At 46.8% G+C, this 27,095-nt stretch overlaps 2 protein-coding genes across 2 annotated transcripts; both read right to left on the bottom strand.

Annotated features, from left to right (window-relative positions):
• Window positions 1-10,011: 10,011 nt before the first annotated feature.
• Window positions 10,012-12,806, bottom strand: LOC119381083 (neuroligin-2-like). The gene is made up of 3 exons (XM_037649070.1): window positions 12,514-12,806; window positions 11,053-11,434; window positions 10,012-10,203 (listed from the first exon to the last, which is right to left on the bottom strand). The coding sequence occupies exons 1-3, from the start codon at window positions 12,804-12,806 to the stop codon at window positions 10,012-10,014; spliced, it is 867 nt and encodes a 288-aa protein (XP_037504998.1).
• Window positions 12,807-23,510: 10,704 nt separating this feature from the next.
• On the bottom strand, window positions 23,511-24,532 carry LOC119381123 (uncharacterized). Its single transcript, XM_037649098.2, has one exon. It carries the CDS (start codon window positions 24,523-24,525, stop codon window positions 23,809-23,811), a length of 717 nt encoding a protein of 238 aa, XP_037505026.2. The 5' UTR covers window positions 24,526-24,532; the 3' UTR covers window positions 23,511-23,808.
• Window positions 24,533-27,095: the final 2,563 nt, after the last annotated feature.

Below are 27,095 nucleotides of genomic sequence, written 5' to 3'. Positions count from 1 at the left end.
TCCATCCATATCGAAAAATAGCTCTCAGACGCTCGCCTGGCTGTTGCACCGTGTTCCCCTGTCGCTCTGTGAGAATTAACGGCCAGGCTAGAGGGAATTAAGACACGACGCTCGTCGCGTTTCTCTTCGCGTGTCACGACGCTTTGGAGGAGTGCATATCGAGTATCAGTGCTTACTATGTGCATGTTGATGCCATCTTTGCACGGGATTCACCATATGCGATGTCCAGGTATATCTTGACAACTTCACCTACCGCAATGGTTAAATCATGATTACGGGCGTGCGTCGTCGGTACGGAGATGTATCAGTAGGTGTCAACATGGGTGCGTCCACATCAAGCGATGCTATATGTTTTTCTTTTTGACGATAACGAGTAACGACACTTCTTTGAATGGGCGTTAAAGAAAAGAATACCCAATTTTCATTTTTAAAAACGCCAATAAATAATTACGGACATTGAAAAAGAACATGAAACCGAATCTATCGAAATTTCCGATGGCAAATACAGCGTCACATACAGCGGACACGGCCGACTGTGCTTGAAAACGTTTGCATTCCTACTAAGCTTCCCCTGGAAATGCTCAGTTTCTGCACTTTTTTTTTGAAATAAAAAATAAATGAAGGAGTTGTTGTCACCATTGCTTGGTGACAGCTACCCCTTGCCAGATAGTTGTTAGGATTAAGCGCGAAACAGACGGTACGATTTTGCCTCCGATCCGGCGTGCGGCGTCGGATGTCCGGCATGCGGCGTACGACGATTCAGCACACACGGGGCGAACGAGCAATCAGCCGTAGGCTCCGCCCACATACGGCGCCTCGGCATGCGCGCTCAGAGGACTTCGTATCCTCGTAATGAAGCACAAAACAAACAATTTTGCACAGCCACGCTTCGTTCTATTTGAAAATAATCACTAAATCTGCGCCTTCGCGAACGACAAGCACATCGCAACAGCTCGCCGTCACTCACGACCCCGAGAGGTAGGCCTATCATGGCGGACGCCGGCCGTCGCCTACGCCGTTCGCGATCACACGTGGGCTCGTCATAGAGCGCTTGTTTTTGGGAACACGATTAAGCTTTGTACTCGCATGTAACGCGTTAGCACACGCTATTAGCTTTCTCGACGTCATCGATGTGAAGAGCAAAGGTGGAAGCGAAGCGAGCTGGCTCGCCGAGACGATGGTGTCTCTGTGTTTACCTGCGAAATGGCCTTGCATCGCTGCTCGCGATCTCGCTAGTGGTTTGGAAACGGGCACTGTCTTGCAGAAATGGCGCACTTCAAACATAACTTTATTCAATCAGCAATTATTTCACGTCACAAACAAAATGTACTCGATGTTTATCACGCCGCCGCGAGCGGCGATGCCGGTAAATGCTCCGAGGCTCCACTCCAGCGACGCGCCTTGGCCACGGTGACCGGAGCGGCGACATGGAGAGGGCGCCACCAGCGGCGTGACGACACACGTCTCCCGAGCTGTCGTTGGCTGCGGCCTTCCGACGGTCCGATGCGGCGGCGAAAATATCTGCCCGGTTGGATACACGCCGGACATGCGATGCGGCGATCCGATGCGATGAAACGTCACGAAACGTCACCATTCCGGCTGCCGCATCGCCGCGCCGCACGTCGTATCGGATGGAAAATCGTACCGTCTGTCTCGGCCTTTACTATTGTTGTGTTAGACGCTCATTTGCATGTGCAACACTGGAGTATGTCTGCAAAAGACAGCTACGCACGTATATATCCGTATATATGCGTATAGATATGAGACCCCGCTAGAAGAAGCCAGCAGTCATCCATTTAAAACAAATATGGGGGCCTTGTGTGGCTGAATATTGTGGGCATCCCCATATCGCATATTTACGTCTCAGCCGCTTCTGCAAGTGGAAATTATTATCATAAATGGGTAACACTAGAAGAACTTGTAAGGTTAAGAAATGCCTAAGCGATACTACTCTACTCGCTTATATATGGATATTTTTTAGGTTCCCGTTGCCTTTCAAACAATGAGGCATTCAAAGAGTTCATCTATTTAGGCGAACACTATTATTTGACGTTGGTTGAGGATGTGAATTCCTCGATCTACTGTGGACAGCCCCACCGCAATGCCAAATTAACGAACGATATATCTTGATTTAGCTACAGACTTAGTCCACGCGATTCATCAATCTTGCCTGTCGACTCGCCTCGCGTTATTATGAGGCGCGCTTGTTCACGTGAGCGTCATGTAACGCAGTCAAGTTGATCTTACTTGTTTACGTTCTTCGTATACTTGCAAGCTCATTATCCAACTTGTGCTACCAAGAAGTAACAGTCACCATCGTACGTGAATTTAGGTCCCTTTCAAGAAGGAGCTCTCTCCCAGCGTCCTCCCCTGTCCTGTATATATTAATCGGCATTATCCAACGCCCACAAGTTTTCTTATCTCATCGCTTTGTCCTCGACACGCCAACATCGACTGCTGTTTTTCAAACAACCTTTTCAAAGCGCCGGTTGTATGCTCGGTTTTCTGAATCTTGCTCTTGATGTTTTCTGGAGTACTATTCCTCCAAACTGCATGCAAGTGAGGCGATTAGATCCGGTTGAGTAATTGATCACGACGTGAGGACGATTAAACAACAAGTAGCCATAATCCACTTCTACGTGCTATTGCGATACCTCCAGACCTTACGATTTTTTTATTAAAAGATAACAGTGCGGAACAGTTCTGTCCTGAAAAATAATTTCGAAATCAGGCAAAGAACGTTACTTACAGCCGCATTCACTCTTTTATAAGTAAGCTACACGAAACTGGGACTTTCTTCGCAAGAAATTCTTGCGCTAGAATTGCTTGAAACGCTAGCTACTCCGATAGCTCGACTAATTATTAGCGTAGACCGGAGTCCACCCTTACAAAAGAACGGCGGTTCGAATTTTTCCCAGATGTGCAATACTCAATAACAGGTGGATTTGCCGCGAAATGGAACTTACAGTGGTTCTCCACTGAACTTGCGGAGCGGAAGGTGCTGCGTGTCTCTTGAAATCAAATTGTTCAACGAGTGCGTTTCGTAAGGCTCTTTAGACGATCCGGTGGACAGCTTAAGCCTGTTAAGATTCTTATATCGTACTCACAACGCAATAGCCCTCATTGGACGAGCTTCTTGTTGGTTTAGCTCGATCCTTCACTTCCATGCGGCAGAGAACTTAATATAAAGTCACGGCATTTACTGCATACCGCCAGTCATCGAAACAGTTCTCTTGTAATCAAAACCGGCTGCATTTTGTCGTGGTCGTTCGCCGTCTATTACGTGACGGCCTCTCCGCGTCCTGGCGTAGCACCTTGCGCGCGCGCAACCTCTCCCCCGTTTTGGCGAATGGAACGCTCTCCAGTCGCCGGCAGCGTAGGCGCCGCTGCATGCCGGCGGCTTTGCGCGCCTCCGCGCTAGTCTCAGCTCGGAGTCCTCTAGGGCAGCGTGGCCGGCGTGGCCGCTCGCCGCGCCGCTGCAGCCGCAGCTGGTGTGCGAAACTGGCGCCATGCTCCGCCCCTTTTGAAGTGCAGCGGCTGTCAAGGTGGACCATGCCTGCTTCCGGCGTTGTGCTCGTCGCGACCCTTTTGACGTCGTCCGGTGATGTCACATTGATCTCGGACGTGCGTCAATGATCTTTTATTCGCACGGACACCCGCAAAGCAAAGCGATACTTGTCACTCACCAGAGCAGTAAAGAGAGACAAGCCGTAGTGACGGGATCATCGCTGCCCTTCCATTTGTTGTTGCTGCTACCGCAAACGTCATACTGTCTCCTTTCCTCGCTTCGAGTGGTGGTGTGTATTCGTTCGGCGCTTGGGACGTCAGTGCGTTGTGAGTTCTCATGCTGCAGCTGATCACACCAAGGCAAGACTGAAATACAAGTGTGTGACACTGACAGGGATCTCGCATACGACGACACTCGACAGTTGCAGCGTGTGATTGTTGATTCCGCGCATTGGATTTAACGCGGCGATCGTTTCTTTTTGTGTTGTGACCAACCTTTCAAGCAGTGCCTGGACCTCGCGCTTACCAGTTTACAACGTGCCTGTACCCGACACCGTAAGGCGGACGTGCACTTGACTTACGTTGGATTGAGTTATCGTGTGTGCTCGAGCTGCTGCACTCCCATGGACGTATACACTTGAGCTAAGTGCACAGGATCGAGTCCCACATTCTGGACGACGCCGATCGTCGCGATGGTAAGACTTCCGACGTTCTCACATTCATAATCCGACCGTATATTTACCGATTCTTTCGGTAAACAGGCTGCATTGGAATTCAACATTAAATAAATGTTTGACGAGTGAGTTGACCTGGTCTTGGATCTGTTGTATTATGGTTTTTCTTTTGCGCCATCTTTGCTAGTGTTTATTTGAAAGCTGCACGCAACGAAAACCTGGATATATAATGAAAAATTGTGAAGTTTTCTTATTTCATTACATATAGGTTTAACTCTACATGTATGGAATTCATTGGAAATTATTTCAATATCTCTAAATACAGAAATAATTTTTGTAGATTCTACACCCCCGTAAACCTGATAACACCAGACCATGCTTGTTAACAAGGTTTGTACAGATCTTGGTGATTAAAAAGGGATAAATGGCTGGCACGGAGGTTGGCACTTCTTTTGCGCCGCTTGTGAGCAGTTGGCGTTCGATGTGTGGCCGAATTCACTTGCAATGTACCACAAAAACTTGTGATTTTATCGTAAACCCCTCTGCATCAACTCCTTTAGTGCCCAACGGTGATGCAATATACGCGAGCTGCCTAGCAGGTCACCGCCACGGTGGTCTAGTGGTTATGGTGCTTGACTGCTGACCTGAAGGTCGCGGGATCGAATCCCGTCAGTGGCGGCCGCATTTGGATGGAGGCAAGACATTTGAGGCCAGTGTACCTAGATTTGGGCACCAGATAATCTAAATTTCCGGAGCCCTCCACTAAGGTGTCCCTCCTAATTATATAGTAGTTTTGGAACGTAAAACCTCAACGATTATTATTATGTTATTGCCTAGCAGGCTAGTTGGCCAGCTTGAATAGAGGTAAGTTCACTAAATAAGCTTCTGAATCCGGGGATTTTTTTTCTGTTTTAACCCAGCGCGTGCATTGTCATAATTACGTTTTGACATCTGTGGCTGAACATTGCTTCTTGCTGCTGTGTCCCTCATTTGTCTGCTCTCTGCTTGCAGAGCACAAGCGTGGGCGGCTGGACACTGTGCGCAACAGTGTGACTTCGAGTGGTGGGGGGCAGCCTACGGGCCGGCACGAGTAGCCCTGGTGGTGGCTCCTCCCAGCAGAGCCCTAAGGTAGCGGGCGATCTCAAGGTGGCCTCGGGCGGTGAGGATCAGCGCTCTTCGGAGAAGTGGGCCCACCCTGAGGACCTGCATGACGAAAAACAAGGCCAAGGTCAAGAACGGCAGCCGTAAGCGAGACCACTCGGTGGAAAGCGCACCAGGAGGCAAGCGCAAGAAGCACGAGAATGGAGGTACTGAAACCATTGAATCGTGCCATATTCCAATAGCCATAGATTTGGGAGTACATCTCTAGAATTGGGTGTGACACCTAGTCGCATACTGTACCGGCTGTTGTGACCTTAATGACATGGTAATAACATACAGAACCCACTGGGCATAAAGACTTTGTTTGGCTTCATTTGTTAAATAAATGTGTTAGTAAACATTCTTATCTATATAGGAGACATTTATGAAGCTCAATACGGCCCTCTAATTAAGTATATAAAAGCCTCATTGTGCACGATTTCATCAACAATGGATTGAAGAGAAAAAAAATTATCAGAAACCCCTGATCTCATTTCATAGAAATGATGTTGGTAAACATTTTTTCGAGGCCTTCATAGGAGAGCAGCCCTGGCATACTAATTTTGCTAATTCATTAAGAGACAGCCATAATATAATAAATGAGACTCACAACAGTTGGAGGCTAACGACATTATTGTGAACGTGTACATCAGCTGCTTTTCTTGTACACTACCATCTATTTGTAAGCATGAGACAACGTCTTAAGGTATCTGATATGCAATGTTTGACTTTTTTTTTCTTGACTGAGTTTTGTATTCAATTCGAAATTTACTCATTCAGTGTCTTTACACCCCGAACATTGAGAGTATGAGTGTAGTTGCAATGATGTTTTTTGTGCCCCCTTTCTATCCAGCCAACAGCTCGAGCAAGCGCAATGGAGAGGACGTCAAGGAGAAGGATCGCTATAGGAGGGTGAGGGATGCGCAGTCCTTTCCAGGAATGCCTCATGACCAGCCACTCTCCTCTCTCCAGGAAGAGGTGTCACCCAAAATGGGGAACGGAGAGCAGATCGTGACGATAAGAAACAATATCCTTCTTGACTCTGTGTGCCTTGATAATTGTTTGGGACGCTCAGAGAAATGTCTGAAATAGCTGAATGGAATCTCTTTAAAAATATGCCGTCGAAGAGAGGTGCTGCAGTGAATTGGTAAGCACTGCGTTAAGAAATCTGCCCACTATTGCATAATATGTTCGTAGTCTTTTCAGACGTGTAAGTTGTATGAGATGGCTGGGGTAGTGCTTCGTAATTAGTGACAGCACTGGCCCCATGGCTGTTTTGTAAGCTGTGCGAACAATACTTCTGCAGCTAGTTGCATTAACCCTTTGCGCTCCGTTGTCAGGCGCCTCCCAGCAGCGCAGCATGGCTGCAGCGGTCCGCTGTTGGGCACAACACGCTGCCCATATAACATAGCTGAAAGGCAGGCACAATATCAACTGCAAAAAGGAACATCTCATTTGTTTTTCTTGCACATTAGTTGCCTTTCTTTCACGATGCTCAAAAGTGGCAAAATATTTTCGCACTGGAACCTCCACGAAGTCAGTGAAGGTTTCAGACCACAAAGGGTTAAAATTCATTGTAAAATGCTTTGAATTTTAAGGTGTTGGTACAGTGTGCAAGTGAAATGGTTCTTTTCAAATTTGCTAAGCTAGCTTTTCATTGAAACACCAAGCTTACCAAACCAATAGCTCTGCAGTCTTTTTTTTTCCCCATATATAGTGGACACAAGCACGGTTTGACTATTTATATAACACAGAAATATAACACAGAAACTGTAGTTGTGGCTCTCGCAATGAGACTGTGCCAGAGACAAACCCAAATATGCGCAGATAGCAGCACTTTGTCTTCATCTGAACAATGATGAGTGGCACCATTGGTTGTGTGAAGGCACAACTATACAGATATGCCCACTAGAAAAACCTGAGTACAACTTTTGTATCTGAATTTTTAAAATTATTATTCCCTTTACTGCCACAGTTCTAGTTGCTCTATATTTGCTCCTTAACTTTTCATACTCATCGTTCGAGTAGCAGCAGTTCAGCGTCTGCAAAGAAGAGGTCATCGTTCTGGTCACCATGTTCCAATTGAAGAGTGCACCCACTTCACCACTGGTTGCTGCGTCAAGCTGTTGTCATCGGTCGCCCGTCCTTGTCACCTCCATGAGTGCCTGTACAGAAACAAACGTTTTGTTGATCATTATAAACGTCTCATTGTGTTAGCAATGTCAAGCTGTTCATGTTGCCTGCTTCATCCTCCATCTCCTGGCCTGTTTCTGTACAATAAAAATTATCGTGGTGCCAGGAACCAGCTGTTCTTTATTTCACATTCTCAAAGCTTCTTTTTAAGCACAAAGCTTACTAGAAAAATTTCTAGAGGAAACTCTGGTGCTCATGTATGATGGGAACCTGAAGCATTACAATTGAGCTAGCATCGGAATGATACGTCATGTAGTATATTAATTCGCCTAAACCTTGTATGGTTTCAAATGGCTTTGCGACCTAACCTACATATTCTGTTCAAGAAAATTTAATTACAGCACAACAGTTTGTAATGATTGTGCATGTGTACAGAACCAATTTGGAAAGCTGGGTACGCTGCTTTGGTATTTGAGCCATTTATGGCAGTAAAGGTATAAACGTTCAGTAAAGTCGGAAGCGTGAAGTCCATGTGCTATTATCTACCATACACACGAAAACTGAGGCCCAACTTCACTGTGCCTTCTCTTAATTTTAGTATGAAACACTGCTTTTAAAGTTTCTGCGGCCTTGAATAAAGTGAACATGTAGTATTGTCGCTTCTTGTTGAATCGAGCATGTTTTGTGAAAAAAACAAAACATGGCTGATCCCTCCATCATAGGGATCGGTACAACACGAAAGAGAAACATGTCTTCACAGAAGCAGTTGATTATTTATTGTGCATTGATCTATGAAAGCTTGTGTTTGGCAGCTATATGTCACCGTTTGACATGGATGCACCCACGTTGACGCCTAGTGGCACATCTCCATCGCCACGACTAAAGCCCATGATCATGATTTAACCGTTGTGATAGATGAGGTAAATATATACCTGGACACAGCATATCGTGGATCCCGCGTAAAGATATTGTTATGACCGGCAGTCGGTGGCGAAGCGCTGACAATGAGAATCGGCGGACGAGGCGTTCTCACACTGCGAGAACACCTGCATCCTTCCACGAAACGGAATTCCTGTGACGGCGAGTGACCAACAATGGGCAGAATCTCGGCCTCAAAAGTGTGGGACGGCAAAGCCGGAGACAATGGACCACCTGGGCTTGGCTTGGTACGCTGCCGAAGCCACCTGACGGGTATGTTTGGACGGGAGTCTCCGCAACCCTTTTGCTGCCTTCGGGGAAAAGATCTGCAGGGGCAAGCACGAGGAACCTGTTGTCCTGCTTCTCCCCACCTGCGTGCCGTCAACCGCCGGACTCTTGCCGCTTCAAGTGTGCCATGACCCCTCCGCGACAGTGGAATGGACTGTGCCATGGTGTGAGGTGTCGTGTGTGTGATTGGTGGTCATCTAGAAGGAGGAGCCAAACTGAGGGGTTAAAACGACGGTGCTGAGTGAGAAATGGGGCTCTGAGCCCTTGGTAACAGGCTCATCCAATTCGCTCGTCGCTGAACTCTGACCTTGTCACGATGTAATTGAGTGTACGAAAAGTGCCAGTAAACTTGTTATTGTTTTCCCATCTTGCTAGCATCAGTTCCTCAACCCGGAGACTCGACTACGCTACCAAACGGAGTCCGGGTACGACGCTGCCCTATCGTAGCAACAGCATGGTTGCCGAGGAGGGATGGATCCAAATACACCGGCACGACAATATGCACTTCTTCAAAGCGTCGTTCATTGAGGACAGACACTGCACGATGTGCGCTCCCGAGTAATAAGGTATACCCTAACCAATGATCATGCATACACTGCCACACTGCGCTTCAGCAACACGGGAGGCAGAGATTCGTAGCATGAGCCGCGGACGCGCGAAGGCGGTCTACGTCCCGCTGGCTCTCTGTCTCGCTCCACGAAGTCATGACATTCGCACGTAGACATCGTTGTCTTGCTGCGGCGCTTACTGCAGCACTTTAATCAGTCGGTGCTATGGGACTTGAAGTAGTAGGGCGCGGAGAAACACCGTTGGTGCGGGTGGAAGCTGCACTACTCCGACAACGAGCCGTCACACGCTAACACGAAGCGAAATGCCAAGAACTTAACTGCGTGTGGGGCGACTCCTCGACGCTACCGAGGTCAGCGTTCCTCGCTGACATCGAGACGCTACTACGTCTCACTGCGTCGTCGCCAAATCGCTCTCTATCGGCGCTCGTTAGTGCCATGACGCAGTACTTCACTTAACCGCTCACAGACGGCGGCACCACCCCGCCCCGCCCCGCCAAGCCCCGCCAACAGAGAGCACCGAGCGAGAGAGAATATGTGAGAGAAAGAAGGCGTGTTTGTGGAGTCGCGTGCATGTGCGTCCGCGGGCTTTCTTTATCAGCCGAAAAAAATGAGCACGCAATTAGTACGTTGTTGAAAATAGCGCAGTTAGATGTCATTCGAACATAGCTACATATGCCTCATTCACATTTTGATAACTATGTGAGTATTTGTCGAGTTATCAATATAATTATTACTAATTAATTGTACCTCATTAACCAACAATTAGCGGCGGCTACTCCAGTCTACTGGGACCAATATGTACTAGCCCGCAGGTACGGCTCTTCGAACGAAGGCTTCGCATCGAACACGAACCAGTGCACGGTCTGGCCGCTGCTCACCATTCGCTCGGCGAAGCGGCGAACGAGGCAGGGGTACCGGACGTCGGCGTAAGCCTCGCTCCACACAACCGTCGAGTTGGTTGTTCCCAGATCTCGCTGCATACGAGTACGGTGTCGGCCCAGTCAATCAGCGTGTAACAACTTCGCATCTATCGGTAGGCGTGTGTGAATAATCGAATATTCGCACCGATTAACACAATTTATATGAATATGTGCGAATCAAATATTTACTGCGTCAAATATCAGGTTCGAGAACTTGAATTTAGATGTGACTGAATATCAACGCCGAATACGATGATTGTTTATCAAAAATACGCCCAAAGGGGGCAACATTATAATACAACCTAGCTGCGAGTGTGACTTTAACAAGTCAACCGGAGACCTTGGTAAATTTTTGCATTTTAGAATGTGTGTTACTGCCACTCTTTATTTACATGTTATCTTTGTGGACTGAGAGAACCGCCCATCTCGGGCAACGAAGAAAGAACACTTTCTCGCTGTTTCGCGCTATGAACATTTATTCCCCTTTCTCCTGCTCCCCCTCCTCATTTTCCAATTTTTCTCACTTCCTTTCATATATCTGCGCTATTCGACGTCCACAGTTTCACAATACCGTGGTAAAAGCCGACAGCGAATGTGCAGGCTCGCTGGACACTAGCTGCACATGCGAGCTCTTGGGGGAAGGGAAAATAGAGGAGGGAGCTTGACAAGTGTGTGTGTGTGTGTGTGTGTGTGTGTGTGTGTGTGTGTGTGTGTGTGTTGTGTGTGTGTGTGTGTGTGTGTGTGTGTGTGTGTGTGTGTGTGTGTGTGTGAAGCGGAACGGCTGCGGCGGTATTCGGGCGTGATACAAAGAAACGGGCGCCTATTTTTTGCCATTCAATCTACAGTCGATGCCGAATTTGTCACGCAGTTTACCTTTAACAAAAGCAGGATTCTGAGACCAACCTGGTAATTGTCTAGAAAAACGGAGGCAGTGTCTACGCTCTGGGATGCGAGCCAGCGATGCATCCACTCCTGAGACACGCCGTCCTGCTTCGCCATCCGGCCCACGAAGTGGTAGCCTTCATCGTGAGTGGTTCCTAAGAGAAGCGACCCGCGCGGTCTGGAAATATTCGGCTCGTTCGCAGCGGGAGTGTCATCCATGCTTGTGGAAGGATCCATGAGGCGTCCGTTCAGCCCGCTCAGCCGCGGCACAAGCACCGAGGACGGAAACCTTCTGAGGCACGGGAGAATCTCCTCGACGGAAGTGACTTCGTCGTAGCTCTCGCATTGGACACGGCGGGCGAGAATATGCATGTTCTTCGTAATCACATCGGCGTCTTTGTACCTGCGTAAGCAGTGTAGGAGCGTTGTATCCTCTTTGAGATGGCCACCATAGGCGTGCGCATGCAGGGTTCTCCATTAGGGGAGGGGTGCAAGTTTCACCGCATCGTCCTCCCTCCGTTGGGACGATGCCATCGATGCAAAAACGAAAATGAAGTGATGACGTGCTTTTCACAACGACCTGCAATTGGTTAGTTCATACTCCTGTTGCATAAGTAAGGTACGATGCTCGCTTCGTAAGCGTCATAAATCTCCCGAATGATCACAATATTGCTGTTGACCAACAGGCACACTGCCCTCCTAATACAGAGCTCCCATCCATTCGCCTTCCACCTCAACCCCTAAATACACTCCGTGCCCGTTAAAATGTCCTCCGGCCGGATACACGCGCTCTTATCCAACCGTGTGTCTGCTCTCTCCCCCTTCACCTTAGTAGGGCGGAGGAAGTCGTGCTTAGGAGGCTTCGGGCAGGGTTAGCCCTTACCCCGGCTGTTATCTCAACATGGAACTGGTCGCATTTACCAGTGGGTGCTACATGCCCGTACTGCTCTGCTTCAGTGATGCAAGCAGATGCATACCCCCTTATATGGACATGCCAAGGGTTACAGTCGGAACGCTCCCGTCATCTCCTGCAAGCTGGCTTTCGCTACAGTGACACGAACGGTTATGACCGATGGATACATGACAACACAACCCACAAGACACTTCTTCACCTCATACACAACACCGGACTAACAGCGCATATTTAATACAAATATACAAACAAATATTATGCCTTAAGGGCAAGTCTATGTCGCAAAAAAAAAGAAGAAAAAAAAAAAGATTGCGGCGTTCAATGGCACGCTTAAGCAAGAGTTCTCGCTAAACACATGAAATTTCCTTGCTCGAATGCACCTCCAAGGCACGTTAATTTTTTTTTTTTTTTGCGCCATGGCTTCTTCAATGTAACCGGGGCTCTGAAGTGAAGGTGGTCGGCATCGATCACTGTAAACCGCTTTCCACTCAAGGCTGCAACCATTGCTTTCTAAGGCTCACGTTTCTGGTTTATGCGATCTGCGAAGCTTTACTTTAAGGAAGCCTCACCGGGCGTAGGGGTTCCCGCAAATGATGACGAAGCGCTGCACGTCAGCGACTTCGGGCTGCGTGCCGAGCATCCAGCGACCGTCGGACGCGGCCCCTGCGCCGTGTCCAGCTAGAACCAGGCGAGTCGAGTTGCCGCCGAAGAAGCCTACGTTCTGTTTCACCCAGCGCACAGTGGTGAGCTGGTCGCCCAAACCCAGCGACAAGAACTCGGACTCGTTCCACGTGGAATGGCATAGCAAATCGAGCCTGTAATTGGGTATGGCAGCCACGTCGTCCACTTTGGACGACAACATGGCGCCGACGTAAACACTGTACACGTAACGGGTAATTAAATGTCGCGTAGTTTGCTTGTTTAAGAAAATATTTTGTAAAAGCATTTACAGGGATAATCCATGCTAGAGTTTGTCGTCGGCATCGAAGTCGGCGTTGGCATGGCGGTTCATACATACAAAGTCTAAACGCAATAAGATATTCTGGTGCACCATGAAATCAAAAGAAAGTATCCCATACGCGGGAAACGTTCACGTTAGCGCAGGGAATGAGGGAAGGCAAGCGTGGCAGAGGGTGGGTTTGCAGCTAAAGCGTGCGTCTCTATTGTCGCAGCCATTGGCCTGGAATGGTCAGGCCGTTGCTCCGCGCAGCTAATGTCGTAAAAGGTGGCGCGTGCATCCTATCTTGCAAGTAACCTGCGGCGTTTCCAAAGCTTGAGTGAATCAAGACGGCTGGTCGCCTCGTGTGCGGTGTTTCCACCAACATCCCTGAATCGTGGCGCGCGTAATGGTGCGGCTCCCATCATGCCAGTGAAGCGAGAGTCAACGAGATGCGCCTGCTTACTTCTGTTTGCGCTGTTTGGTCAAGCCAGCGATGTAAAAGCTAGCGTTTGTGCTCATCGTGTAGCATGTGTTGCTGTTTCCAGACACTGTGCTCGTTAATTTAGTTAGTGCGCGAGCGTTTACCGTATTATAATTCACATGCTAGATTTACGTACGAATCAGTGTTCGCTTTACAGAACGTTTGTGACTACCGATCCGCTAGTTTCTTAATATTTCTGCCTTCACCGCTGGATATCCGCCTCGTTTCTGGCGCCGATGCAAGTATAGACGTCCCCGGGCACTGCTGGGGATGGCGGCGACAGCGGCGGTGGTCTCCAGGAAGCGCACTGGGCTCCATAGTGCTACGGACAGCGACGAAACCAGTGTCTACTCGCTCAGCAGTGAGGACTGGTCCGATGACGACTTTCAGCTCGTACGACGCCGTAAGGCAAAGCGAAGAAACACCGGGTCCCCCCTGTCTTCAGGCAGGTCAATTCTGAAATCTACTCGGAAGACCGCAGTCAGTACGATTATTTTCGTACCAGAACTCGCTACCGACAACCTGAGACAACTCAACAGACAGTCGGTCTCGGTGCTTCTCGAAGCGGCGGTGTCAAATGAAGTAAGGGACGTGAGAGTCAACACAAGAAAAAATGTCCTGGCTGTCGACGTTGCGCATGAGACTGCACTGCGCACATTTAGCAAAATTACGGAACTTGATGGCATAAAAGTTCGCTCGTACATCCCACTGGCCAGTGGTACCACTACTGGTGTCATCTACGATGTGGACGTCTCTGTGTCCAACACAGACTTGCCCAGTCTGGTGAAGCCAACAGTAGATGGCACCCCTATAATACACATGTCGCGCATGGGCACATCTCGCTGTATAGAACTAACATTCAAGGGTTAATCTCTGCCCTCGCATGTCAAGGTAGGCCACTTTCGGCATCTTGTAAGACCGTTCATTCCAAGGCCACTCCAATGCCGCAAATGTATGAGGTTTGGACATCGTGAGCGCCATGTGTCAGAGCACGATCATTTGCTCGCGCTGCGCCGAGCCACACGCTGCAGACTCCTGTGATGCCACGGTCCTGAAGTGGCGCAATTGCCTCGGGTCCCATGACGCTTCGTCAAACGAGTGCCCCAAGAAACAGAAGGAAAACGAGATCCTAAACCAGATGGTACGAGACCGCTCGTCTCGTCGGGAAGCTGTTGCTGTCATCACAAAGCGACGCTCCCGACGCCGTAGAGTTTCAAGGAACTCTGTGAAGCGCAGTTCACAGGTGACACCTCATACTCTGCTTCCTAGACTAGACACGCCCGAGTCGATTTCTAAGGACAAGACCGCACCAGAGCACACGGACACTGAAGCATGGCCGGCATTGCCATAGCTGCAGCCAGAGCCACAGCCAGAACAACAGCCGCAGCCAAAGCCACAGCACCATACACAGCGACTCCAATGGTCGCAGCAGACACGGACCGAGTCAACGACAGCGCTGGTTCCCCACGACTTGCCGGAGAAAAACAAGGACATTGCTGCGATGCTTCGCTCTCTTCTGAACACCATATTCATGCTCTTGAATAAGCTAAACACTCCGTCAGCCCGAACTGCCCTGCAAGTGCTGGAGATTCTCGATCCAGTGTTTTCAGCGCTGCAGTAATCACAACGGCTCGCCCACGGCCCTCTCAAATGCCGCGATTCCCCAATGAAATTTCAGAACGCTGATGTCATGTAGGTATGAGAAGCTCCAGCCTCAGTGACTGATTGTACCCCCCTTTGCACGTGCAGTGCTCTCATTCTCTCTCTATCTCTTCCTCTTTCTATTCCCCGTTCCCTTATCCCAGGGTAGCAAACCGGACGTTCGTCTGGTTAACCTCCCTGCCTTTCCTCTTCTCTTTCTCTCTCTCTCTTTTGTATAGATATTTGATTCATTAATATTGCTATTAGTGCTGCGCCAATCCGATGAAACTGTGACTTTTGTTCATTGGAAAACAATACGAGAAAAAAAAAAGAATGAACCGTTTTTTATCGAGAAATCGCGAACCATTAAATGGTCATAGAGCGTGCTTAAATTCTGCAATGGAACGCGTCTCTTACTCACTGCATGCTGTTCTCCACTTCATTCGCATCTATCTCATGTCAAACGTGAAAGGGTAGTTTGTCTTCATGGACAAATGTCTGAAGGTCTGTTTTGTACATGCACTTTGTTTTCAGTTCTTATCCAATATCTGGGTACTGTTGCCACCCAGCAGTGTTGCTAAGCGAAGCTACGGGCCAGTGTTGGCGGCAACGCGTTACAAGTAACGGCGTTACCGGTAACGCGTTACCTTTTTCAGTAACTTAGTAACGTACTCGTTACTATTTTAGAACTGTAACGGGTAATGTACTTTCGTTACCATTTTTCAGTAACGTGAGGTGTCACGTTACTCGTTACTTTTCATTTCAATTATCCTCGCAGTCTTAGACAAAATTCATTCGGCTTGTATGAGCGCCTTTCTCAGAGCTCGCCCCGACGTTATTTTGTCGCTGCGGCAGACTGCTGTTGGCTTGCCAAGCGTTGACAAAGCGACCCCGCATGGGGTCCTTTTTGACGCGGGGGAAATTGCAATGGGGAGCAAATTGCTGAAGTTTATTAAATGGATCTGCTATAGTTTCGGCTACCTTGCTATCGAGGTTCAAGTTGTCGTTGATTGTCGATGAAGCGAAGTGTGATGCGGTCCTCGTAACCGTTAAAAGCGAGCTGTCGAGACCTGCTCGTCTTGTGGACATCAAGACTCGGTGTGAGCTCCAGCGCTAAGGAGGATGACTGCTTTGGAAATGCCTCCTGAACGTAATCGCCCACTGAAGATGAACGACTTTCTCGGCACCTGTGATGCCGTATGTCATCGCCATGAGCGGGCTCAAGGAAAACTTTCGGCGCATTCGCCAGCCTTAAAGTGAATACAGGAGTACCATGCAGTGCGTCTGTCGCGCTCCTGTTTAGCGTAGGTGCGGACGTGTTCGCTAGTCAGCGAGTGAAGCTGTCTGATTAAAGCTTCGAAACACAGCTGTTTCTTACATTCAGCAGTTTGTTCTTACATTAGGAAACTGTTCCTGCACTACTCTAGCACTGTTTATAAACTTCTTATTCAAAATTAGTTTTGCTACTTGATATCTGCAACTGCGTCTACGTTTCTGATTATTGAACTCCTAAGCAAGCGAGGCTCACCTTGAACACTTTCGCATGTATACGCAGTCGCAATATTTGCGGCAATTACACAGGTAAAATCGAAAAAGACTTGTTTTTTTGCGCAAATAAGTTGCCCCAGATCTATGCCATTTAAGAATATTCCTTTATTGCTACAAAATTTGCGCATTTATTTTGGTAGTAGAAGCACGCCGTAATAATTACTGCAAATTTCTTGTGATATTTTCATTGCGGAGAGCGTTCATGATGAAATCGATCCTTTTGTGTTTATTGACCCATTCCGAAAAATAGCTTCCCCATGTGCCCCAGAGTTAGAAGCCATCACATGTAAGTATATAAGCAACTTTAGGCCACTATAGTACTGCGAAGATACGCCATATTTGTGCAAATTGTTCTCGTTTAATCAGTATTTCGGGTAAATTTTTTGTTTGGGCGACGACTTTAATGTGACATATAAATATGCTAGTTGCTATTGTAGGTTCTTAAAGTGGGCATTGTAGGTTCTTGAGCCGAGGACATACTTATTAAGATTTCTGACTAAGGAGTAACGTCAGAAGTAACGTGCGTTAGTTTTTTTCGGTAACTGTAACGGTAACGCGTTCCGTTTTCTTTAGCGTAACGAGTAACGTATTTAGTTACTTTTTTTCGGTAACGCATACAACACTGCTACGGGCCCACTAGATTGGCAAACGGCAGCTTTCATCTATCACTACTGAGTCTGTTCTTTGCAAATTATGAAAATCAAATTACTCATTGACTGCGATATACGTTGATAGCCGCAGGACCACAGTTCCTGGGAGGGTTTTATTTCTTTTGTCATTGTTTTAGAGAATTGCATTTCCTGTATCGCTTCATGTGAAACGTAGTTTATAGAACAGTTGCATTACTCATGCGATTGCTCGAAAAGATCATTGTGCGCGTTACACGAATGTGATATGTTAACTGCACAGCGGCTGTATGTGTGCGCAACGGTACAGGTAGAAACGTTATTTTCATAAAGCAATGTAATCATTATTTCTCAGCTTGCAAAAGTACGGCAATACGGTAAAGATAACACGCGGTCGTTGCGCGAATGCAACCTCCACCGAAGGTGATGTTTCAAGCCGACAGATGTGCCGATGCAACGAAATTAGCTGATGGCCAGTAACTTCAGTACCACGTGTGTAGGAGTGCGTTCTACAGCTTATTTTACGATATGCTTTCTTTATTTCAGAACTACGTGAATTATTCTCTGTCTTCCCTTTTATCTGGTTAGTAAATCACTGACGGAGGTTGTGTCGTTAATTTTGTCTCTACTATTAATTAGACAAAAACGAACCTGATCCACAAATTACGTTTCTGATTGATGACTGCTTTAAAGACCAGCATTTTCTAGGCACTGACGAACGAGAAAAGAATCTAATTTTGTGAGCGGTATGATAGCATAGAAATCTAACCACCGTGACATCCCGCCTTTCGTGTATTGCGCAGCGAACCGACGTTTGAAAACACCTCGGCTACTGCTAATTATGTGCTATTACTTAGGTGGCAATTACATCGATGCACTTTCGTCTATTATATGCCAGTTTGATGCATGCATTGCATGGGTATATGGCGAGAATAGTTTTATTGCTAAAACGGCCTTATTTTCGACTGTAAGTAAAATGCTTCGAGTGAATGCTGCACACTACATTTGCAGCCATATCCGGTCTCCTCCAAACCACCAGCTTATTCTCGCATTTCTTGCTCGCACAATCAGAGAACCGGGGTTGGTGTAGTTTGGCATGCTTTAGAATAAATGTATGCATCGCGATTCTGGTCTCTGCTTCTGGCGCTGAGAAATGCTACGAGATAACGTTAAGAACACCGAGAATATCCGGCGACCTGTAGATATATGCCGAACTATAATATGCCGATACTTTACAGAATTAGAGAAGGCAATGTGCGATATATATATATATATATATATATATATATATATATATATATATATATATATATATATATATATATATATATATATATATATATATATATATATATATATATATATATATATATATGTGTAACGTTACAAAACAGAGACGCGTCGTGGTTCAGTTGCCATGCATTTATTCTAATGCACGCGCACTTCTTCTTCGTCGCCTTCTCCTACCATCGCCTTGTTCATACGTTACACTTTTCCCCCTCCCCCCGAGAAAGTCGCAGTTCAGAAGGTACAAAATAACGCCGCAGTTTGCTAACATGAACAATATCAGAGTTTCTACCTAAAGGAAACACAGAGCGGTCGATCTCGTAGTTCACTGGTGAGACCTTGCGTAGAATCTTGTAAGGACCTTCCATGATGGAACTCAGTTTGCCGTTGTTGGGATGCCATGGTGTCTCGTAAAGGACAAAGTCACCGACTTGGAACTCAATCGGGAGAAATTTCCTATCATAGATGATTTTGTTCTTATTGTGGTAGGCGATGGAATTGTGAACCGCAGCTTTCCGCGCTTCTTCAACAGTTTCTTCTCGTTGTTCCAGAATAGTTGGATACGATGGAATTCCATACATCAGGAATGAAGGTGCGTAGCCGGTAACTTCGTGGGGCGTTCTGTTGTACTCGTCTATTACTTCCGAGAGCAGTTTTGTCCAACACTTCTGTGGCTCGTCATTGATCTTACATTTAAGTCTGGTTACAATGGTCTGGTTTGTCCGCTCATTCATACCATTGCATTGCGGATGATGAGATGAAGTGAAGAGTTGATGTATTCGGTTGTGCTTTAGGAACTGCTTAAATTTTCCTGCAGTGAATCCCGTTCCGCGATCTGAAAGGAACTTCCTTGGTTTTCCCGCAGCAAAAATGGTTTTCAGGCATGAGATGTAGGCGTCACTGTTTTCACTTTTATGAGCGAACGCCCATACGTAGCGAGTAGCATGATCAATAACCAAATGGATAAACCTTTTTGATGAGCCGTATCCAGAAAATCCTCCAATGGTGTCCATTGCGAAGAGGTCAAAAGGCTCTTCAGCTGGAGGCAGTGATTCAAGTGTCCCATGCTTCTTTGTTTTCGTCTTCTTGCATCTCTGGCATGTATCGCAATGCCGAATATAGGTGGCAACATCGGTTACCATATCCGGCCAATAGTATTGTGGAGACAGGAGTGACAGTGTCTTCTTCACTCCGACATGCCCAAAATGTTGATGTGCGTTCTTAAGAATGGTAGGGCGGAGTTCATGTGGCACATATATCTTCCTTAGTCCTTTTCTTTTGACGATGACTATGTTGTTTTCCAATGAATACGGTCCTCTTGGGTGCTCATTGGTGCATCGTTGAAGTTCGTCGTGTGACAGAAGTTGAACTATGGGGGCTCTGGAGAGTGTATCCGCTTCTACGTTGCTTACGCCTTTTTGATGTTTGATGTTGACTTCATACATTGACAACTTTAAAGACCACCGGAAGAGACGACCTTGCGGATTCTTAACATTCTTCAACCACTGAAGTGCAGAGTGATCCGTTACGACAGTGAATGGCTTTCCGTGAAGGTAGCAATGCCATTTATCAATGGCATCTATAATGGCAAGGCATTCTCTCTCTGTAATAGCATAGTTCATCTCATGCTTCAGTAGTTTGCGGGAATAATAGGCAATGGGATGTTCCTTGCCTTTGTCGTCAGGCTGCTTCAGCACTGCACCAATGCCTTCGGCAGACGCGTCACAGTACACAGTACATGGTATAGAAGGATCGTATATGCGAAGCACCGGTTCTTCAGTCATTCGCTCCTTCAGTTCCCGAAAGGCTTGCTCGCATGCTTCTGTCCACGACCACTTGCTGCCTTTGCAGAGTAGTTTCGTGAGGGGAAGAGCAATATCGCTGAAATGAGGGATGTACTGTCTGTAAGTGTTTACAGTGCCCAGGAAACGCTGGAGATCTTTCTCTCGTTTAGGTGTCGGAAATCTGAGTATTGCAGCCACGTTACTTTGCTTAGGTGTCACTATTCCATGTGAAATCTTGTGTCCCAAATATTCAATGCTGGATCTTGCAAACTGGCACTTTTTTCGTTTTAGTCTTACGTTCTCGGTTTTAAGAGCTTTCAATAAAGCCTCAAGGTGTCGTATATGATCGTCAAATGTCTCCGAGTATACGACCACATCGTCAAAGTAGTTGTTAACATTAGTGAGCTGATGTTTGGCTATTATTGATTTCATGGCTCTTTCAAATGTAGCCGGAGCGTTCTTTAACCCGAACGGCATTACCAACCACTCATAATGACCATTAGCCGTGACAAACGCAGTTTTCTGAACGTCATCGGGATGCATTCGGACATGCCAGTATCCGGACGTTACATCCAACGTAGTGAAAAACTCCGCCTTTCCCAAGTGGTCAAGAATATCATCTATACGTGGAATTGGTTGATAGTCGGGTACCGTTATGGCGTTGAGCTTGCGGTAGTCAATACATAGCCGAGTACGTCCTTCGCCCTTCTTTTCCGCTAAGATGACCGGTGCGGCGTAGGGGGATAACGAAGGCCTCACAACCCCTTGCTTAATGAGGGCGTCAACTTGTTTGTTAATCTCCGCTTTGTCTGCCTGTGAACATCTGTATGGTGCTCGATGAATTGGGACAGCATTGGTAAGTGCGATCCTATGTTGCTCAGTAGTGATGCATCCAATATCTGTTTGGGATTTCGAAAAGATCTCGTCATACTTGTTTAAAAGAGAGTCGAGCACCGCAGATTCACGCTCTGATAAGTTTTCCGAAGTCAGGGTGTTCATCAGTGGGGCTTCAATGGTTTGCTTTTCATTATGATCCGGTAGGTTCAAATTTTGACGTCCTTGCGTCACTGACTTGCTTTCCAAATTTACAGAAAGATTGAAGTACGAAGCGCTGTCTAGGCCAAGAATTAATTGCGTTCTCATGCCTCGCAGAACGTGTACATAAACTTTCTTTGTTACATTCCCAATTTGCAAATGAATGTTTACGCGACCCAAAGTTCGAATGCTTGAAGTAACTTGCTGGACAGCGATGCTGGAGTCTCTCATCAACTGAAGTTTGAGCTGTTTGTACACATCCTTACTGATACAAGTAATGGTGGCTCCTGTATCAAGAATTGCAGTTACTGACCTTCCGTTGATGAGAGCTTTGAAGCGTATTAATGAAACTCTGGGTCGCTCTCCTCGTTTCCCGGTCTAGTCTCAATAGCGGACACGTTGCCGCGGCGCGGACATTCGTTGTGCCAATGAAACTGCCGTGGGAAGCCAGCAGCTGAGCAATATCTACATTCGTTTTGTGGGGCACGCGGTCGAGAAGTCAACGTTGGCTGCTGCGGTCTGCTGAAGAGACGTGAAGCTCCTGATGTAGTGCCAGGATTACGAGCAAAAGAAACTCCTCTCACCCGTTTTAAGGATGTCTCGACCCGTTGAGCAGCGGCGAGCCACTCTGATGACGAGGTGAAAGACATTCCGGCGAGCGCTAGTTCCACATCAGGAGGAACACCGTCAGTCAGTCCAGAAATGATGTGGCACTCTTTAAGGTCGGCCAAGGAGCCCAGTCGTTTTTTCTCGTCGTAGTAGTCCTTGATGGTCTGCCCTCCTTTCAGCCGGTAGTGAATGAAGAGACGAAAGGCATCTCCGTCGGTCGTAGCAAAGCGGTTTTACATGCCGCTCTTGATATCGTCCCATGTCTCGCCTTTGCCGAAAATCTCTGTTAGGTACCACTTGAACGCTTCCCCTTCGATGTATTCGCTGAAGTGACTGACCCGATCGCTGTGTGTCCACGATGCCTCGACCGCCTTCGTATCGAAAAGAAGAAGCCACTTGTCGACGGGGACGTCTTCTGGTGTTCCCTTGTACTTCGGTATGTTGAGTGGAGGCTTCGGCTTAGCCATGGCAGATTGATGAGGTCGATCCTGTCGACTTGTGTAACGTTACAAAACAGAGACGCGTCGTGGTTCAGTTGCCATGCATTTATTCTAATGCACGCGCACTTCTTCTTAATATATATATATATATATATATATATATATATATATATATATATATATATATATATATATATATATATGCATTTTATCCGCCCCTTAAGGCTGCTTTTACGAGAGAAAGAATCGAACAAACAAACCATTCTTTCACAGATTCATCACGGAAGAAAGTACGCCGCGCAATAACGGACACAAGAGAACCGGAAACGCCGGTGTTTGTGCTTTGTCATTCTGTTCTCTAGTTATGCGTTCGCACGCCTTACTATCGTGTGCGATGAATCCCTATCCACTAGATCAACTCTCTGTCGTTCTCTCCTATATATGCCTGTCTGATACACCGAAGCTGGATAAGTGAGTTCCGTCGGAAGTGCTAGAGGGGTGTGTCTGGCCACTCACGTACTGGATCGAACGCAGCAGCAGCAGCAGCTGCTGCTCGAGCTTGTTCCCACGGGATTGTACTAGGACGTCGACATTGACCGCCGGCAAAAATTCTGAGTTCACCTCCAACGTGGAGCCTGTGTAAGCCGGGGCGAAGAACAAAAATTGGCGATCGCTGGTTATGAAAACCGCGCGCATAAGTTGGCTATTCAGAAGAAGTACGCGCAATTTTGCTTTTTAACGATAGCTCATGAATGTTCAGTAATAATTGTTGGGGTTTTGCGTCCCAAAACCACGATATGACTATGAGGGACGCCGTGGTTGAGGGCTGCGGAAATTTTCGTGAACTTCCAAACCAACTTAGGGAGTCTCGCACATTTTTGCATTGAATTTATGATAAATGTGCATTTAAAGATATAGATCGTGCCATGGCACTCCATTTTTAAGCCCCTCAAATGTGATACAAGCACAAATTCGAAGTAAGGCTGCGTCAGTCACTTGAACAGACGCAAAAAAATAGTTATTTCTCTTCGTACGTTGAAAAAAAAAGAAATATTAGTTTTTATTTTGCATTTAATGTTGTCATTAGCGTATATAATGAGCATTAACGTATGCTTACCCTTTTTTATTCAGATACCCTAAGGGCCCAGAAGGCATTACATAGGGGGGGGGGGGGATACAGTTAATGTGGCAAATAAATAAAATACACACTGAACAATGAAATCAGAGTACATGAATAAGTAAACATCAAATGGTGTAAAAACAGCTACGTGTGACAGTATTATAATACGTAAAAAAAAAAAACAATCATAAAGTAAAGTTTCATAACAATAAACATCATCAGTATCACATGAAACTAATAGAAAAAACACTAAATAAACAAGACAAGCAGAACAGAATGAATAAAACGCAACGTAAAAAAAAGAAAAAGAAAACATAGAAAATCAGCACTAGTGAATTGAGGATAGAATTTTTCTATTGGCTTCCATTTTGTCCTAGAAATGACTTTAGACTAGTTACAAATGAGTCATGATTCACAATGAGCACAATGTCAGCAGGAAGAAGATTCCATTCACGAATGGCGAGGAGAAGTGGGGAGTGAAAGAAGAGATTAGTGCGAGCGAAAATAGGTTCAATTTTATGTTGGTGATCGAGTCGCGAAGATATATGACGAGCTGGTCTGATATTGAAGATATCGTGGGATGACTGATTGAAGTAAAGCTTATGAAAGAATGACAATAGTGTCAGCAACCTGCGATTTTCTAGAGGAGCTAAATTGAGTGAAGATTTGATTTCAGTTACGCTTGATGTTCGTAAGTAGTTTTTTGTGATGAAGCGAGCAGCCTTATTTTGTACCGACTCCAGTTTCTGTTTGAGGTAGGCCTGATGCGGATTCCAGATGAAGGAGGCATATTCGAGTTTTGAGCGTACTAAGGTTTTATAAGCAAGAAGTTTAGTTTCGGAGTTCGCCGGATGCAAATTACGCCTTATGAAGCCAAGTGATCTGGATGCTTTACTGACGATAGCGTCTATATGGGTGTTCCATGACAGGTCTGATGACAAATGTACACCAAGGTATTTTATTGTGGATACAGAGTCTATGGGCATGTTGTTCAACGTGTAGTCGTAAAACACGAGGTTAGCCGTTGTCCCGAACGTGATAGCTTTTGTTTTGTTAACGTTAATTTGCATTTGCCAATTGTTGCACCATTTACTAAGATTTTCAAGGTCAGACTGAAGGAAGCTGGTGTCCTGAGGGTTACTGATTTGCCTGTAAATCACACAGTCGTCCGCAAATAATCTAACGGTTGAATGCATACCATTACTAATATCGTTAATATAAACTAAGAACAAGATAGGCCCGAGCACGGAACCCTGTGGTACTCCAGATTTGACGTGAATTAACGGAGACAAATGGTCATTAACGAATACGGATTGGTATCGGTTGGCTAGGAAGTTGGTAATCCACCTAACAACCTTTGTATTTATGTTAAGACTTGTAAGTTTATGAACAAGCCGCAAGTGAGGAACCTTATCAAAGGCCTTCGCGAAATCAACAAATATAGCATCAATTTGATGCAAGCAGTGAACAGAGTGATGCAAGTCATTAATTAATTCGAACAATTGCGTTTCGCAAGAACGACCATGCAAAAAACCGTGCTGATTGATGAAGAAGAAGTTATGTTCTGTAAGAAACTTCATGAGAGCAGATGAAATTATATGTTCTAGGAGTTTGCAACAAGTACTAGTTAAAGATATTGGTCTGTAATTCGATGGGTTAGACGGGTCACCAGATTTAAATATAGGAATTACGCGAGCTTCCTTCCAATCATTTGGGACGCATCCAGTGTCGATAGACTGCTGGAAAAGTGCCGCTAAAATGTCGCATATTGCAGGTTTTGACATTTTCAGAAGCTTAGGGCAGATGCCATCAGGACCAGGAGCGGCATTAGCCGGAAGACGATCGATGCAGCCGGAAGACGATCGAGAAACTGCTCGCTTGCGCCTTAAAAAAAGAAAATGAAGTAATCTACGTTCTAGGCCTTTGGTATATCATTTCAGCATGAGGAATTGGTTCAGACTGCTGATTTACATCAATAGGCACACATAGCAGTTATGAACTGTCGAATAAAGAACTCGAACTCGTAACCGGACAGCCTCCGCCGGCGGGGCCAGTGCGGGGTGTTAGAATGGAAGAATTAAGCCGGGCTTTCTGTCGACGAAAGTGCTATAACAAGCTTCCCATCTGCACTCTCGTGTACCTCCTCCATTTTGCTCCTGCTGTCTTTCTATAGGAGTGCAGCGAGCAGAACCATCCACGGCCCGCCAGCGACCATTCCTTTCTTTTCTGCGTGTGCCACGACCCGAGGCAATCGATATCCCTTACAACGGGACACCCTCAGATCGAGCTGCAACAAACAACGGGACAAGCGAGTTACGCTAAGAAACATCGCGGCCCGACTCGTGCTCTCTTTTTTCCTCTCTCGTGAAGCTCGTCTTGGGTCTATGCGCAAACTATGGCGAATCTCTTCAATAGGTGGCGACACGATGGCGAAGCTCGCGAGACAACGGAAAGAGCGGGTTGTCGGGGTGATAAGGCGACCTCGCACAAAGGCTCTTCGCACAAAGAACACATGCTGGTGCCTCTCGGTGTTTCACGAAGGCAGTGTTTGCGAACAGCCTGGTGTGTCGAGCCTAACTGCGGATCGATACCGTGGAACAGCGTGAGAGACCCTACATGCCTGCTATACGCACGCAGTGGCGCACGGAACCATTGCGTGGCCTTAATTGCCACCGTCCCTGGCTCTTTTTGTGTCCGAGTGGTTACAGTGCACTTCTTAGGGGTTCAGTAAACTGTCCACTTTTCGCGCCTGCAGGTAAGCATGATACATTTGGCAAAAACGTGAGCGCGTTTTTCAAGTGAACCGCTGCTGAGAAGCACGACTGTTAGGTAGACGTACGTTCGACTTAAATCGTAATAAAAACAGTGCGATGGAGGTGTGACGAACCTTAAATCGCGATGGACATGCATGTGGTAAAGTTGCGTTATTCAAAGGTTGGGAAGAAAGAAAAAAATCCGGCAGATGTAACTCTCTTGTAGCACAAGAAGGCGAAAGCCGTGGGGTCTCCTTGTCTTCGTCATCGTGCTTGTGCAGTCGCAGAAGCACGAGCACCGACAAGGGCTTCTTTCGCAGTGGCATACTTGAGCGGCCGTCTCCGCCAGCCACAAGGGCGGGCACGCTCCATCACTGGCCTGATCGCCGCCGACTAGCGCCGCTGGCAACATCATGGAGGAAGGAAAACTCAGGAGAAGCCCTATCGTATCCCAATGCATTGCGAAAAGTGTGGCGGAAGTGACGTCAGATTTATGGGGCAAACAAACCGGTATGGGGCAAACAAAACAGCAGACGCCCCCCGGCGTGCTCTCCGCGGTGGTTCGCTTCTGCTCAGATTTTAGTCCCGGCGTAAACTTAGCGCGTATTGTGCGGTTCGCACGTAGTAAAACGTTGGAAGCAGACGTTTACAGGCTGTTCGTGCGTGGCAGGCCCGAGCACTGCGTGCTGAAATTCTTCGTGGAGCGTTTTTATGCAACAGTACAGAAAGTACCGGTACGTGCCGTAATCAAAAACATTCAGCCCCATCATCACCGTATGCGAACTCACCTAGCAGTGACTTACGCGTTCTGCTGGGCGTTAGATCTTTCTTTTCCTTTCTCGTAGCCCGATTTCCCGATCTATTGCCCGATTAGCGGTTCTTTGTTC

This window comes from Rhipicephalus sanguineus, chromosome 2 (genome assembly GCF_013339695.2).
Source record: "Rhipicephalus sanguineus isolate Rsan-2018 chromosome 2, BIME_Rsan_1.4, whole genome shotgun sequence".
Taxonomy (NCBI): Eukaryota; Metazoa; Arthropoda; class Arachnida; order Ixodida; family Ixodidae; genus Rhipicephalus; species Rhipicephalus sanguineus.
Note: the sequence above shows the minus strand (reverse complement) of the source record. Positions and strands in the feature narration are given on the sequence as shown.